This window comes from Chanodichthys erythropterus, chromosome 18 (assembly GCF_024489055.1).
Source record: "Chanodichthys erythropterus isolate Z2021 chromosome 18, ASM2448905v1, whole genome shotgun sequence".
NCBI lineage: Eukaryota > Metazoa > Chordata > Actinopteri > Cypriniformes > Xenocyprididae > Chanodichthys > Chanodichthys erythropterus.
In genome coordinates this window covers 27,476,443-27,491,517 of record NC_090238.1, presented here as the reverse complement: position 1 = coordinate 27,491,517, position 15,075 = coordinate 27,476,443, and the positions used below count along the sequence as shown (strand labels likewise).

General features: G+C 34.8%; 1 protein-coding gene across 3 annotated transcripts in view; it reads left to right on the top strand.

Annotated features, from left to right (window-relative positions):
- The first annotated feature begins 141 nt into the window (after positions 1 to 141).
- babam2 (BRISC and BRCA1 A complex member 2) overlaps positions 142 to 15,075 on the top strand; it is a 97,692-nt gene continuing 82,758 nt past the window's right edge. Inside the window, exons 1-4 of one of the 3 annotated variants that reach the window (XM_067368244.1) lie at positions 142 to 228; positions 3,280 to 3,431; positions 4,471 to 4,547; positions 14,183 to 14,277. In XM_067368244.1, coding sequence (XP_067224345.1) covers positions 3,295 to 3,431; positions 4,471 to 4,547; positions 14,183 to 14,277 — 309 coding nt within the window. In that variant the 5' untranslated portion in view covers positions 142 to 228; positions 3,280 to 3,294. Of the gene's footprint in view, positions 229 to 2,734; positions 3,182 to 3,279; positions 3,432 to 4,470; positions 4,548 to 14,182; positions 14,278 to 15,075 lie in introns of those variants that run through there. The other 2 variants (XM_067368245.1, XM_067368246.1) reach the window with 2 other exon arrangements.

The following is a 15,075-nucleotide window of genomic DNA, read 5'->3' as shown; positions in this document are numbered from 1 at the left end:
TTTATGCTTTTAAAACGCGCCCAAACATTTTTATCATGTAGAAAATGTAGCTGTGTCTAATACATTATACTACTGAACACATGCACGTATTATTCACGTAGTCATTCTGTAATGTTGTGGTAAAGGTATCAGGCATATTGATGAACATCCATAAACAAGTCTCAATAACAACAGCGGAAGTAAGGAATGAGTTCATACTCAAAATTTGTGCTACATTACATATAAAAGGTACTGAAAAGGCTTTTGTTACTTACCAAAAAATTACTTTATCGAAACGACTCCGTTGATAATGAAAGAAACATAACTAGGCTAAAAAGACTCATTCATAATGCTGGATTAGCATGTTAGCCAGTCTGTTAGCATATATTTGCAGCTCCAAAACAAACTGAATAACAAACTAAATCAAATTAAACTACACAACAAACACAAATTATTTGATTAATTCATTCACAGGGTTAAGCTCGGCGGCGGTAGTGTTGTTTTTTCGTGTGTCAGTGCAGCTGCTTGACAGTACTAGGACATATCAGTGTTTATAATGTGTTCTAATATAATAATGCGGTTTACACAGCTGAATATCACGCTGATGGCGATTTCTTTTTATTTACGTTTTGTGTTTAAATGATTTAGTTCTTTTATACTGTGGAAATCCACTTATTAATTAGTGTCAACAAGGACAATACATCCTATTCTGATTTTATATCTGATAATCTCTTATTTAAGGTGATAGTGGGGGTACACTTCTCAAAAAATTTCTAAAAGAAGTTTAAGTATAAAAATACTGTTCAAAATGAAGAGAGCGGTTTTAGACAGTTTCTGATTGCCTGATAGTGGAATCTGTTCATAGTTGTGGTTACAAGTGTTGAGGGAACCTGATTCATATTTCTCCTACCAGTGACAGTGGGATTAGTTGATGCTTGCAGACATGATTCAGAAATTTTAGTACTGAGAAAATGTTTATCATCGTTATTTGCTCATACAGATTTGATATCTTGTTATCTAATCCAATTACATTCATACATTTTTATGTGCAACTTAGTGCAATATGTAAGAATTTTTTAGTAAAATATCCAAAATCAACAGTGTTATATATTTTGTTCACTGTAGTACTTACAATATCCCAAATGTTTAGAACTATTTGTAAATCATGAGAAAATTGCAATTTTATCCAAGGCTCCGGGACGTGTGAGGAGTTGCCTGTCAATTGCGTCATACCCGCGTTATCCTCGGTTTTCAGTTTTATTTTGTAGAAACCATGGAAACACCAAAGAAGCTTTAATATATTACATGTTTTAATAGGCAAGGGACCAACTGTTTTGATATATTTATAGACAGAAAACTAATTATTGTTATATAGCTCAACATGTTTAGTCTTATTGTTTAAATCTAATTTTCTTGATTTTTTGCGAGTACCATGTTTTACCATGCCTCAAAGAAAAACAATGTTTTTTGAAGTAGCTAGCATAGCATAATCAGAAGCAGCTTTATTTTTAGTAACAGTAATACAGCATTTTCTCCATCACACAATATGTTTTAAAATTAATTTATCAACACAAGCCATCCAGCATTTAATATGATATTTGAATATCAATCTAGTTTACTGCAGTGTGCAACAAATGTCTCACAGCAGCCGCCGAGCAAACGCACAGAGTAACGTTATAACTTATAACATCATTTTCAACACACTCAAATGTATCTAATATGATAAACAGAGCTGTGTTACCTCATACTCATGACCGGAGAAGCGGCGCCGGCGACTGTGTCATAATAAAAGTTCCGCTGCTCGCGGTGTGTGTTGCGCAATCGCTCCAGCGGCCTCGTTCAGCTCCCACAACACTCGGTCCTGCTCTGCTTCTTACTACAGTAACGTTAATAATCGCATCCATAAACATGATTTCTTCCCGAGTCCTATCCCAATTCTATTCCACCGTCCATTGACGTGAAGACCACATGTCCCAAGATTCCACGCTCAGACTTGGTGTCATCAAGTTACGCCTTTGTTTTGAATAGGCCTCTAGTGACCTTTAGCGGTAGCTCTTTAAAATATAACATATTGCACCTTTAAGTGTCCATACACTTTTTGGGGCATCTACATTTGCATCTTTCTTTTTTTTCTTCTTCTTCTTCTTTTTATTCAAAGTCTTTTTTTTTTATTCATATCTGAGTTGACTGAGAATGTTTATACTGAATTTTGTTTTGTCAACTCTAAACCTACTCTGAAACTCTGAGTTTGTTCAGCTAGCTTCATGCAACAGGCCTCTGACCTATTCTAAACCATATTAACTTTTTGAAAGCTGCATAATTTCAGAAGTCAAGCAATAATTGCAGTTATGATGTCAGTGTTTTCAATTTTGTGAGACTATGGGAGGTGGACCTTGGTTCCTACTGGATATGGATCCAGCGACTTCCTTCGCTGAAAGAAAATGTACATTTTAAAGATACATATGCATCAATCTGGAGCATTCTGAGAGTTCAGAAATAGTTCCAGCTCATTTTCAGAGTCGGAGTGCAACAGAGAAGTCAGATTGCAAAGTCTTTTCATTGACTTGTACCTGGACTTTAAAGTGGACTCATATCTCTTTTTATTTGTAATAGAGTCTCAGTCTACATTGCATTCACACTGGTATTTTTAGGAAGCCAATCAGTTAGAATAGTAATAATAATAATAATAATAATATCCATAAAGGCCTGTTCACACCAAGAATGATAACTATAAAGATAACTAAAATATTAGTGTTAATTAGTTTATTATTATTTATTAGTAGTGTATATTAGTGTTTATTTGAAATGCACAGTTTTGTTGTCCGCTGCTTTAAATGCTCAAGCTCTTTAAAGCAGGATGGATTCTGATTGGCTGTCAATGTTTTTATTATTCATCAGCAGGAAAAAATCATTCTGAAATTGATCCCAACCGCAATTGAACACAATATTAGAGATATTTTGTGTTATTATTAAAAGAGAAGAAATGATTGTTATTTTGTTATGAAACTGTGGTGGGACAGAATAGACCAGGGCTTGTCAACTCTGTCCCTCAAAATTCATCTCCAACCCTGATCAAACTCACCGGCCTGTAGCGTTCTAGTAATCCTGAACACCTCGATTAGCTTGTTCAGCGTTGGAGCTAAACTCTGCAGGACAGTGGATCTTGAGAGCCAGAGGTTCCCACCCTTGGTTTAGACTGGTGGTAATTACTATTGGCATGTAATTAATGGGAAACATTGACGATGAATGTACATCTAAATTAAATTTCTGCATTGTCATGGTGTCTCATTACATTGACAGAGCCTTGTTTGGAAGATGAACAGTCTCTCTCCAGAAGTGGCACTAAGCCGGATTTCTCCTGAACTGCGGCCTTTACTCTGCACTGTGGTGCGCAATGGACGGGTCGGTTTAGACTCATCTAGCTGTCTCCGGATCACTGACCTCAAGAGTGGGTAAGTGTTCTGTGAACTACACAATAAATGATAACTTTTGGAGAACAATGCTTTTGTAAGTTCTCCAAATTATATGACTAATATCTTGAACTAAAATACCCTACTTTTGAATTAAAATCTTATCACAATTGCTTAATCAGAATTCCAGAAAGCTGAGGGGACTTTTCAGGATTGATCAATCAGGAGCTTACTATATAAAAACTACTTCTTCAAATCTAGATTAAAAATAATATCAAAACAACTACAGTGCAGTATGTTTGCTGAAAAAGTGATTGGCTGTAATTTTTCATCCCTTGCTGAGCTTTACAGTTCAGGGCCTTTAAGATTTTTGCAAAGCCTATTCATGGTCCCCATTTTTTCAATTATTATATGTATATTCATAACTATTTATCATATTAACTATATATCATAACTTGCTTTTATTGGTTCCTTAGTTTCATGTGTCATGAAGTGAGTTCGACTTAATGCAGTGCCGCACAGGCCGATCAGTGGCGGTGCCTGACAAACACAATGCATTCTGGTTAGAAAGTTTGTCATACTTTGAACGGCACCGCTGCTGTGTCACGATCACGTGTGCTATCAAAGTAACTCGAGATCAAGATGAGAACAGCCGCCTGGGTCAGGCGCTGCAGTCCAAATCGGCAGCACGAGATCTGATGATGATGCAACTGTTTCACGATTGGCCGATTTTCACCAAATTAGCTTGAATGATTTCTGACAGATCATGAATGCTGAAAATTCAGCTTTGACATCACAGAAATAATTACATTTTAAAATATATTCATGTAGACAACAGTTATTTCAAATTGCAGTAATATTTCACAATATTAGTGTTTGTACTGTATTTATGATCAAATAAATGCAACCTTGTTGAGCATAAGAGACTTTAAAAAAAATCCTACTTGTTCTAAACTTTTGACTGGTAGTGTAAATGTACTTCATATGTTCTGATGAATAAAGATGGACACTGTGTAGTGCCTCAAAATCATACTCTGTTATCAAAGTGTCATTGACATTTTTTTTTCTCTTTTCCCTTTAGCTGCACATCACTAATGCCTGGTCCTTGCTGTGACAGATTCAAACTTCATATTCCATATGCTGGAGAGACTCTCAAATGTAAGTAGTAGTTCTCTTCTAGAGTATGAACAGATCAAAGATCATATATGAAATTTGCTGATGTTTTATAATAGTGGTTTGCAAAAGTGATATGTTCTTGCAACCTATAAAGTGTTTGCCTAACATCCCAAAATAGTGTTTATTTAATGTGTGGCCCTTAGTAATGTGTAGAGATGCAATTCTGATTTATTGCATTTTCAAACTACAGTGATACAACACTGTTTTATACTTATCACCTACAGAAAACTGTAGAAAGGATAGGAATGTGAAATACAGTAGAGGGCAAAACATTGCGGTAGCTTTTGTTTGGCTTCTATTCTGTGTGTTTGTAATTTTTGACATGTTCTTATAAACTTCAGCTCTGGAATTTGTCATCAAAGTGCTATGAAGTGATTGATTAAAACCTTATTAAAGCTGAGGTGATATTTTTTGTTTAATGAACAGAGTGTATTGGAGTTCATTATTACTCATTCTTTCTAAGGCAAACATCACTATCATTTATAATTAGTTCACCCAAAAATGAAATTTACTCACCCTTCTGTGGAACACAAAATTAATTTTGAAGAATGTTTAATTTTTTTATCAGGTTTCTGAATCCAACCCTTCAAAAACACATAAAATTAATCCATACACACAGGGTTATTATTGTTAACAAAACTAAAACTAAAACCATCCAATTTTTAAATTTTTACTTTAAATAATAATAAACATTAGCTGAAGAAAAAACCCTTTATTTCAGGAAGTTCGCAAAGTAACATTTCTCATTTTTGTTTAGTTTAAGTTGAAGTGCTAAAATGTGTGTGTGTGTGGGGGGGGGGGGGGGAACTAAATAAACAGACTAAATATATTTTTTATATGTTATTTTTTGTTTGTATATATATATATATATATATATATATATATATATATATATATATATATATATATATATATATATATATATATATATATACAAAAAATAACATATAAAAAGTAAATAAAATGACAAAAAACAACTAAATTAAATATAAAAAATAAAAATATAAAAGATTATAAATTAAAAAATCTAATTCAAAATATTAACAAAATCTATATGAATAGTATTAAAATAACACTGCTTACTTCCCGACTGGCCAAGTTCCCCAGGTAAGTTGTCGAATATGTTTGTTGTATGCTTATTGTAACGTAGGCGGGACTCAGAGTAAGATCCACATGCAAAGCTTTATTAAATGTTGAGCGTGGTCGTACAGGCATGGTCAAACGGGGCGAACAGGAACATCAGAGACAGGCAGAATCGTAGTCAGAGAACAGGCAGAGGTCAAAAGGCAGGCAGCTAACAATCACAATTGTAGAACCAGACAGGGATCAGCAACAGGAACCAGAACAGACAGGGAAACAGAATAACAACGCTTGGAAATGTCACACAGGGAAAACAAGACCTAGCAGTGAGGTGATGTGTGTAAGAGTCTTTTATAGTCCTGGTGATGAGCTGCAGCTGGGTGTGGTGATTAGTGATTAGTGTTAAGTGTGTGCAGGTGAGTGGCAGAGAGGATGATGGGAGATGTAGTCCGGGAACTGACAGGAACAGACGGTGATCATGACACTTATAAGGAGACGGCGCCAAAAATTAATTTCACAAATTATTACATTATTTGCTAACTGCATTCTTCTAATATTGTAATTTTGACATGCATTATCTGTAAAGCTGCTTTGAAACGATATGTATTGTGAAAAGCGCTAAATAAAGAAATGTGAATTGAATTTAATTGAATTGAATATGCTTTAGTTATCCAGAGCAGAGGGGCCCCATTCTAATATTGGTATAAAAATATAATAGATACTTGACGATAGAACTGCACGATTAATCATTAAAAGATCACACAATCTTATTCCTAAATTACAGAGATTGGCCATGTCTATTAAACCTTTGACAAGTACGATCACAGTGATTTTGATCTGCGTTGGGGCTGCCGCTGACCCAGAAAGAGCAGTTGTATAGGAATGAAACAGCTTCACAAACAGTCTTTTCAACCACACAGGATCATTATTTCTGTCTTACAATAATTCAAATTATTACAGAAGTGCTGGGATAAAAGTTTATAGTTCAGATATAAACACTGATGTCTACAATAGAGATAATCAAAATAAAGGAAATCATCTTTTAAAAGTAACTTGATGCTTCAAATAAAAATTGTATCAGTTAATTAATAAGTCTTTATGATTGAGTCATTGAATCATTCATTCAACCTGATTAAAAAGAAATTATTTCAAATAAATAATTTTTTTTTTTTTTTAATGGACTGCAGCAATTAACATTTTTTCAGGACCTTTAGTAAATTATGTGTTTATTTTGTTTAGTTGTCTATTCAGAATTGTGATCTCTATTTAAAAAAAAAAAAAAATCTTGATTCTCAGTTTATCCAGAATCATGCAGCTCTACTTGCCATTATGAGCACCACAGCTCAACATTTCAACTGTTGAGCTCAGGCCTAAAAATTCTTACCTTCTGTTTATTAGCTTTATTTTGTAATTGATTGTATTACATGTTTCATACAAAAACCCAGAGGCAAGTTAGGGTCTTCATTTCCCCATAAACTAGGAAAAGTACATTCTTTAAAGGGTCGTGCAATGCAGCCCATTACACTATGAACATTTTGCAAATGTTAGGCCAATAAAATATTTTACACAGATTCTTCAAGACTTTGTAATGGCGGTGCACTGAGCACAATTCTTTTGATTTGGAAACAAGCTTCTGAGAAGAGCTTTTAGAGGTTTTGTCTGAAATGCTTTCAAGGACCACAGCTCAGTGATGTTTAATGAGGTTGGATAGTAATTATATCTTGGCAATGATCTTAATTGGGAGTTCCTGTTATAACTCTGAGTCATGAGACACTCAAACACTCAAGCAGTTTTTCATGGAGGCCACATATGAACAAATTTCTCGGAGCTGGAGTTGATTATGTAGTGTGGCAGTGAGCAATTGAGGTTACTCAGTGAAGCTCTCTTCCTTTTGGAGGTTTATGGCTTGTTGTAAAGTGTGTCTGATCAGACAAATTATAAGAAAAACTATGGGTTTGTTAATGAAGAAGTTTGGTTGTTGGTCATTTTGGGGGCATTGGTACATGCGTGAGGCAGTGCTTTTAGTTGTGCACTATCAGAGTGTAATGTAACATTTTTGCATTAGTGGCCTTTACTGACAGTCAGTGCTTAAGTGCAAATTAAAATGGAAAATTGCATTTCAAATCAAAACACTGTCACAGTTAACCATAGTAAAATCATATTAATCAGTATTTGAATTACATCCATATATTCTTATGTTAAGTAATAACATGCTCCACCGTTCAAGAAGTAGTCCATTAAACATTTTATTTAATTTATTTATTTTCTATTTAGATAGAAATAGGTCTAAATGATTTTCTTGGAAAAATTATGCATCCACATATCCATTATTCATAATATCTATTATGTTAGAAACACATTAGACCTTTTTTTGCATCTAAATAATCAAGAAAACTAGCAGAGTTAAGTGTTGTAATTGCTTTCTGGGTTTGATTTTGCAGCTGACAGTGGGTGACAGCTGATAAGACCTTTTCAAAACTCTCGCCTTTGTTTTGCCAATGATTTGCCCTAGAATTCCAGATGTATGCAAATCATCAGAGAATCTTCCATAAACTCCATATTGTATGCTTTTTGATGCATCTGTTTTCTAAATGTCACAGTCAACCTGCTGTGGTGTCGTGCTGTATGTCTCAACGTCAGTGGAATAAATTTTCTCCGGTAATTGATTTAGAGCTCAGGAAAGACAGTAAAAAAAATGACAAATAATTATCTTAACATTATGAATAGTGTAAGAATATCTGATACTATTCCTTACAGGTACTGTAACTTACAATTGTTTACATTACATTTAATCATTTAGCAACTTACAAAAGAGAACAATAGAATCAGTTAAAAGGTTAGTTCACCCAGAAATGAAAATTCATGTAATTCCAAACCCGTAAGACCTTCGTTCATCTTCAGAACACAAATTAAGAAATCCGAGAGGTATCTGACTCCGCCATAGACAGCAATTCAACCACCACTTTCAAGGTCCAGAAATGTAATAAAGAAATCGTTAAAATAGTCCAAGTGACTGCACTGGTTCAACCTTAATGTTATGAAGCGAGGAGAATACTTTTTGTGCGCAAAAACAAAACTAAAATCACAACTTTATTCAACAATTTCATCTTTCCACTGTCATTCTCATACACAGTTTCCATTGTATAGACAGTGCAGACTTCTGTGTTCTACGTCAGAACGCAGGCTCAGTAGTGGCCGACGCTGTTCATGTGAGCAGCACAAACGCAGGCGTGTGACGCTGACGCAGGAGCTGGCCAATAATGAGTCAACGTTCAGACCTGAACCTGGAACCTGGAAGTGCTGATCGTAAATAGTGTACACTCTTAAGAAAAATGGTTCAAAACAGTACCAAATTGTGGTTCTTCAGCTTCAGCAACCCTTTTTATAAGGTTCCATAAAGAATCATGCTTTAAAAGTGCTGTATAGGACCTTAATGGTGTTATAAATAACCTTTTTAATAATAGTTTATTTTATCAATATTAGTATATTAGTATTTTCATATTAATAATTTTTATATGTTATTAATATATATATATATATTTTTTTTTAGTCCTCTGTTTTCCTGGTTATATAATATGATTGTTGCCTCTAAAACATACATATTTAGTCAATTAGGTACTTTCATTTTTTTTATTGACATGGCAAATTATAGCAAAAATGCTCTAACAACAGTTATTAGCTGAATACATTAATAAATAACAATTGACATTAAACATGATATAGATGTAATGAAGATCAAGTTACAGTGAAATGTCTTTATGTCCATCATTATGTGTGTATTTTGATTGCCAGTTTTTAAAATTCAAATTTAAAGATATTGTAAGGAAGAATCAAATAATTTACCTGTTAAGAGTGTGTTGATAATCTGTGTAATTGAATGGCTGACCTCCAGAAAATCAGTATGAGGTAACTTTGACAGTTACAGATTTGAAAAACAAAAAGGGGAGAATAAAGAACCCTAACTCAAACACAAAGAACCATTTCAGCATATAAAGGGTTCTTCAGGATGATATGGTTCTAAATAGAACTGTTACTATGTGTAAAGAACCTTTAAAGAACCATCGGTAACACTTTACAATAAGGTTCATTAGTTAACATTAGTTAAAGGATTAGTTCACTTTCAAATAAAATTTTCCTGATTATTAACTCACCCCCATGTCGTCCAAGATATCCATGTCCTTCTGTCTTCAGTCGAAAATAAATGAAGGTTTTTGATGAAAACATTCCAGGATTATTCTCCTTATAGTGGATTTCAATGGACTCCACTGTTGAAGGTCAAAATTACAGTTTCAGTGCAGCTTGAAATGGCTTTATACGATACCAGACGAGGAATAAGGGTCTTATCTAGTGAAACAATCTGTCATTTTCCCAAAAAATGTAAATGTATATGCTTTATATAAACAAATGATCGCCTTTGCAAGTGGTTCCACCAAAACCGCACTTTTGTATTCTTCAAAAAGCTTACGCTGTATGTCCTACGCCTTCCCTGTTGAACTTAAGGAACGTAGTTCAAACGTATTTCAACGGAACGTAAGTAGAATAGGGAAAGCGTAGGACATACATCGTAAGCTTTTTGAAGAATACAAAAGTGTGGTTTTGGCGGAACCACTTGCAAGGCGATCATTTGTTTATATAAAACATATACATTTACATTTTTTTCAAAAATGATGTTGTTTCGCTAGATAAGATATAATCATAACAATCAATAATAAAATAGAATCTCTGACTATTTCCAAATAAGAACCTGGTAGTGGAAAGACTTGTTTTGTCTAAACCACTTTGCCAGCTGGCCTGCATTGCGTGGCAAAGTGCAGAGAGTTGCACAGGTTGTGCAGCCTGCATTTCTTAGCTGTTGTCTGCTCTCTGTTTTTTTCTTTTGTTGCTGTACTTCCAGGAAGAATGCTGATTGTTTACTTGTGATAGTATTGCTCTGGCAGGAGTGCTGACTGTCTGTTGTTTGCATGCAAAGAGAGCACTCCAGTCACTAAACAACATCCGCAGCTTTCTGCTCCTCACAAGAGTTTGCAACAGCTGGTATGATGTTTCTTGAGTAGTACCCACCTCAACTGCCCTCTGGGTGTAAATTTGGAAAGTGTTGCATATTTGCCCAACATTTCTACTGCTATCTCATTTCAGATATTTGGCAACAGCTTTTCCAAGATGCCATTAGATGTGACAGATGTATGACAAACATCATCCAGACTCTTTTCCCCTATGCTCCATCTGTGGAAAATTACTGCCTTGTGTTTGTTTTGCTGTTTTTTAGCCATGGAAAAGACAGAGGAGCAAACGAAAGAAGGAAAGAAAAGGAGAAACAAAATGGCTACAGTATGTAAATAGAAAAGTGTATTATTTGAACAAAAATCTTGAGTCTAAAATCTTCAGTCTTATGCCGTTATTGATAGAAACTGAGCTACAAAAAACAGTGCTCGAAACAAAATCACTTTATTTAGTGGTGGCAATCAATTGTTAAGCTCTGTTAAAGCCAAAAAAAGTGCCAGAATTAAAAAAGACTTGTGTGCTACCACATCTTCTACAGCCATATAATAGCTATGTGAAACAGACTGAACATTACATCATTAGTTAGTAGTTTTCATTAATAGTATCATTAATAGTTTTAATAATACATAATTAACACTAGCACTACCGGAATTCCATAACTACTAGAACTGCCAATAGCGGTCATTTTGACTGTTCATACCAGACAGCAGTGAATGTCATTTTTTTCATGTTATATTTACTTCAAAGCTTCCATGGTCATGTTTAATGAAAAATGTGGGGTAATTTAAGCATACATAATATAATATGTTCATGATATTATTGTGTAAGAGCTACTAGACCTCCGCTTTCCGCAATTTGCATCCGGCAAGCTGGAGATCAAAGTTTTTCACCGCAGTTAAAATGTTGTTTTTGAAAGTCAAAATGTCAACAAATATAAAATGAAGCAGAATATTTCGTTAGATAAAAACATATTGTGAATTTTGGAAATGATTACATCTGTCTTTATTCAATACATTTTGACTTTTGGAGTTTACAATGCTTTAGCATTATCGGAAATGTTTGGACCACACGAATCGGAAACAATTTTATGCAGCCTCTAATGAAATCTAGAAAATCTTTTTTTACGAACCGGAATTATCTCTGAATCACTCTCAGAATCAGTGTCAGACGAACTGTCAAGAGACCAAGAGACATCGCTCTCTGCTCCTCCATCAGACTCTGCATCATCAATGTTCTCAAGCAAGGATAAAACCTCAGTGACAGTCATTTTCTTTCTTGTTGCCATTTTGACGGTAAAGCTAAGTTTTAGCTTATCAAAAGCATACAAAACTGCCAGAGAAAGGTTGCTAGGCAACAGCTACGCACATCTTTAACCGCGGGAAAAAGCGCTGAGGAGATACAACGCCTGCAATATGTGCGGTCAAATTGACCGCTATGGCCATTCAAGGTAGAAATACTCAGAACTCTTTTGTGTTTTGTAATTTTAATAAAATAACAATGTTAAAATAAAATTTACATTAATTTAAGAAAAGTCATGGAACTGTAGTTATATGGGTTTTATTTCAACAAAGTTATTACATTGCAAATCTTTAAAACGGTCAAAATGACTGCCTTGGTAGTTCTAGTGTAAATTAACTTAATTTTACCTGAAGTATTCAATACACAATAACTAGCATAGTTTTCGTGTGTATAACTGAATGATAGTGTGTGAAAGAATTTTGGAAAAAGTTATAAAATGACATTTTAACATGTCCAGTCCACTAATTATACAGTTAAGTGCTGAGTTATAGTACTTAACAACATGTACTAACTTTAGGGTTAGGGTTAAGATCAGGGTTTGTTTTAGGGTTTGTTGCATGTAATTATGCATAATTTACTGTTATTACTAAGTACATGTAATGTGTATCAAGGACACTGTAAAATAGTGTTACTATGGTGCTTAAAAATGATAAAGAAATAAATAGCCTATGTACTTTGACACTCTCCAGAACATGTCAAAGTACATAGGCTATTTATTTATTTCCCATCTTTGTTCCCTGAAAGGTATTGCATTCTATTATGCAATAAAGCTTGTTCATGTGCTTTGTTTGGGATTAATGGAAAGGGACTTATTTTTCTTTGAAGTATAGAATTTGTTCCTCATGTACCTTCTTTTGAGATTGTTATTCCTCACCTGTTCTTTTAATTAACAATAGCTGTTTCAATCTAAAGTTGTGAAATTAACTTGTGTGCAAAATTGGAATATCGCATAAAACATTTGTGAATAAAGCAATGTTTCTATCCCTTGTTTTAAAGAGAACAAAATCATCACATCCTAGGAAATTGGTGTAATATATCTGTGATAAAAATGTTAAGTTGCTGCAATCGGGGAAGCCACTGTGGCTCTATTTTACTCCATCATAAATGACTTGTGTCTCAGAACGCGCAGACCAAACATGAAAACTTTTATGTTATCTTGCATTCGGATGCTGGTGTTTGAAAATGCAATCGTGCGAGACTCTTCTGGGAGGTCATTATACTAAATCATTCTGATGACAGACTTTGGTTCAGGCATTTCATTATGATCACACCAGCATTTGAGATGCTGTGCGATGCAGTTGGTCCGCTGGTCAGTCCAGTTATCCAGTCACATCCACTGTTGAGGCAAATTCCGCCTCAATTGAGCGCATACGTTTTTTTTATACACATTTTTAGAATTTATGCGCACCATTGCGTTTCCATTCACCATTTTTTTAATGCTATATCCCAAAATGCGCATAAAAATAGATGGATGGAATCATGGCTATTGAAAGATCCCAGTCAGACCCAGCGGTCATAATGTTTACCTCGAACACACAGATAAAGCCCATCAAAAACACCTGTCCAAAAGTGCTTATAACATTGATTGAAAATTTTGCTTGTTTAATGGCTTGCTAATGTCCTTTAGTACTACACTGTTCTTTGAGAGTTCCACAGTGTTACTATAAGAGCCATTAGACCATGGATATAGAAAAGCCTTTGATACTGACATTGATTGTTCAGTCTAATAAGATCATGCATTGGTAAACAGCCATGCAACCTTTATCTTTTACATAAAGAGCGTACATGGATCTGTAAGTACAGTGTGTGAATGAATATCAAATATAATTATGTGCAAATATGTTTCATTATGGGTGTGTCCACACTTGGCAGGTTTGGTTCTATTAAAATGAACTCTTGTACAATTGATCTGTTAGTGTGGCTCTTTTGACTAAGTGTGAATGCTGCCATCCGAACCCTGGTGCGCACAAAACAAGCAAAACCCATGAACAGGTACCCACAAGGGTATGCCAGAGTTCGGTCCGCTTCCAAACAAACTCTGGTGCAGTTCAACTAAAATAAGAACGCAAAATGGACCAAAGATGGTTTTTACATGGTATTCTACAATACATCTTCCTAATAGTCAAAATTTACTTGGCTTTGCTTTTATGACAGAACTGGTTGTAAATCTCTGAAGTGTTTCACTTCATATGGTTTATGAAGTAATTATCTGTGTGATTAACTCTTGATTCTTACAGGGGACATCATCTTTAATGCCAGTGACCCAGAACTGCCTCCTGACTTTATCTTTGGAGAAGATGCTGACTTCCTTCCTGAACCATCTGAACTCCCGGTGTGTATTAAGATTATAGTTATACGATGCTATTATCCTGTATTCTAAATATAGAGCTTTTATATCAATATTTGGGTACAGAACCATAGTTAAGTAGACAGACTGTACAAATATTGTGGTTTTCGAATAGTAGTAAGAGGACCTAATTGTACAACAAGAACAATAATTATTTTTCAAGATTAAAACAACAATATCATGCATTCAGTGTAGATGTTCTATGTTCAGAGAGACCACATTTAGCAAAGTCTGACAAATAAAAATAGTCTTGTTTTAGTGAAGTGTTTATGCTTGCTTTAGGGTCACACTTACCCCTCACCAAAAAATTCTCAAATCTCCAGTGAACCAAAAATGTGTTAGCTGCAGGCCAAACTCAGTTGTACAGAAATACACCAAAGAAGACAGAACAATGGCTCTGTTATGATTGAATATCTTTGAAGTAGCAGTGCAGCAGAGCTTTCAGCTGTTTTAACTTCTTTTAGTGCAGTTAGTTAAATCAGATGGCTGGTATCGATGTGCGTGGTCGACTCAGCAGCCAGATTTGACCCGCGGGGCTTCCAGCGTTCTGAAGAGAGAGTGTTGGTGAATTACATAAGCGCTGCATCTGCGCTTAACACTGTCGTTCTTCTAGTGCCACTTTTAGGATTGCACAGTTATCACCAGAGGCTTTACTGCTGCAAAACACACTCAAAAAGAAGCATCTAGGTAGACAGCTCGACAGGTTTTGAAACAGTCATTAGTTCTTTATTAAGGCATGTTGTTGATTTATTTTTTGTTGTGTTCACTGAACATCATTTTTGG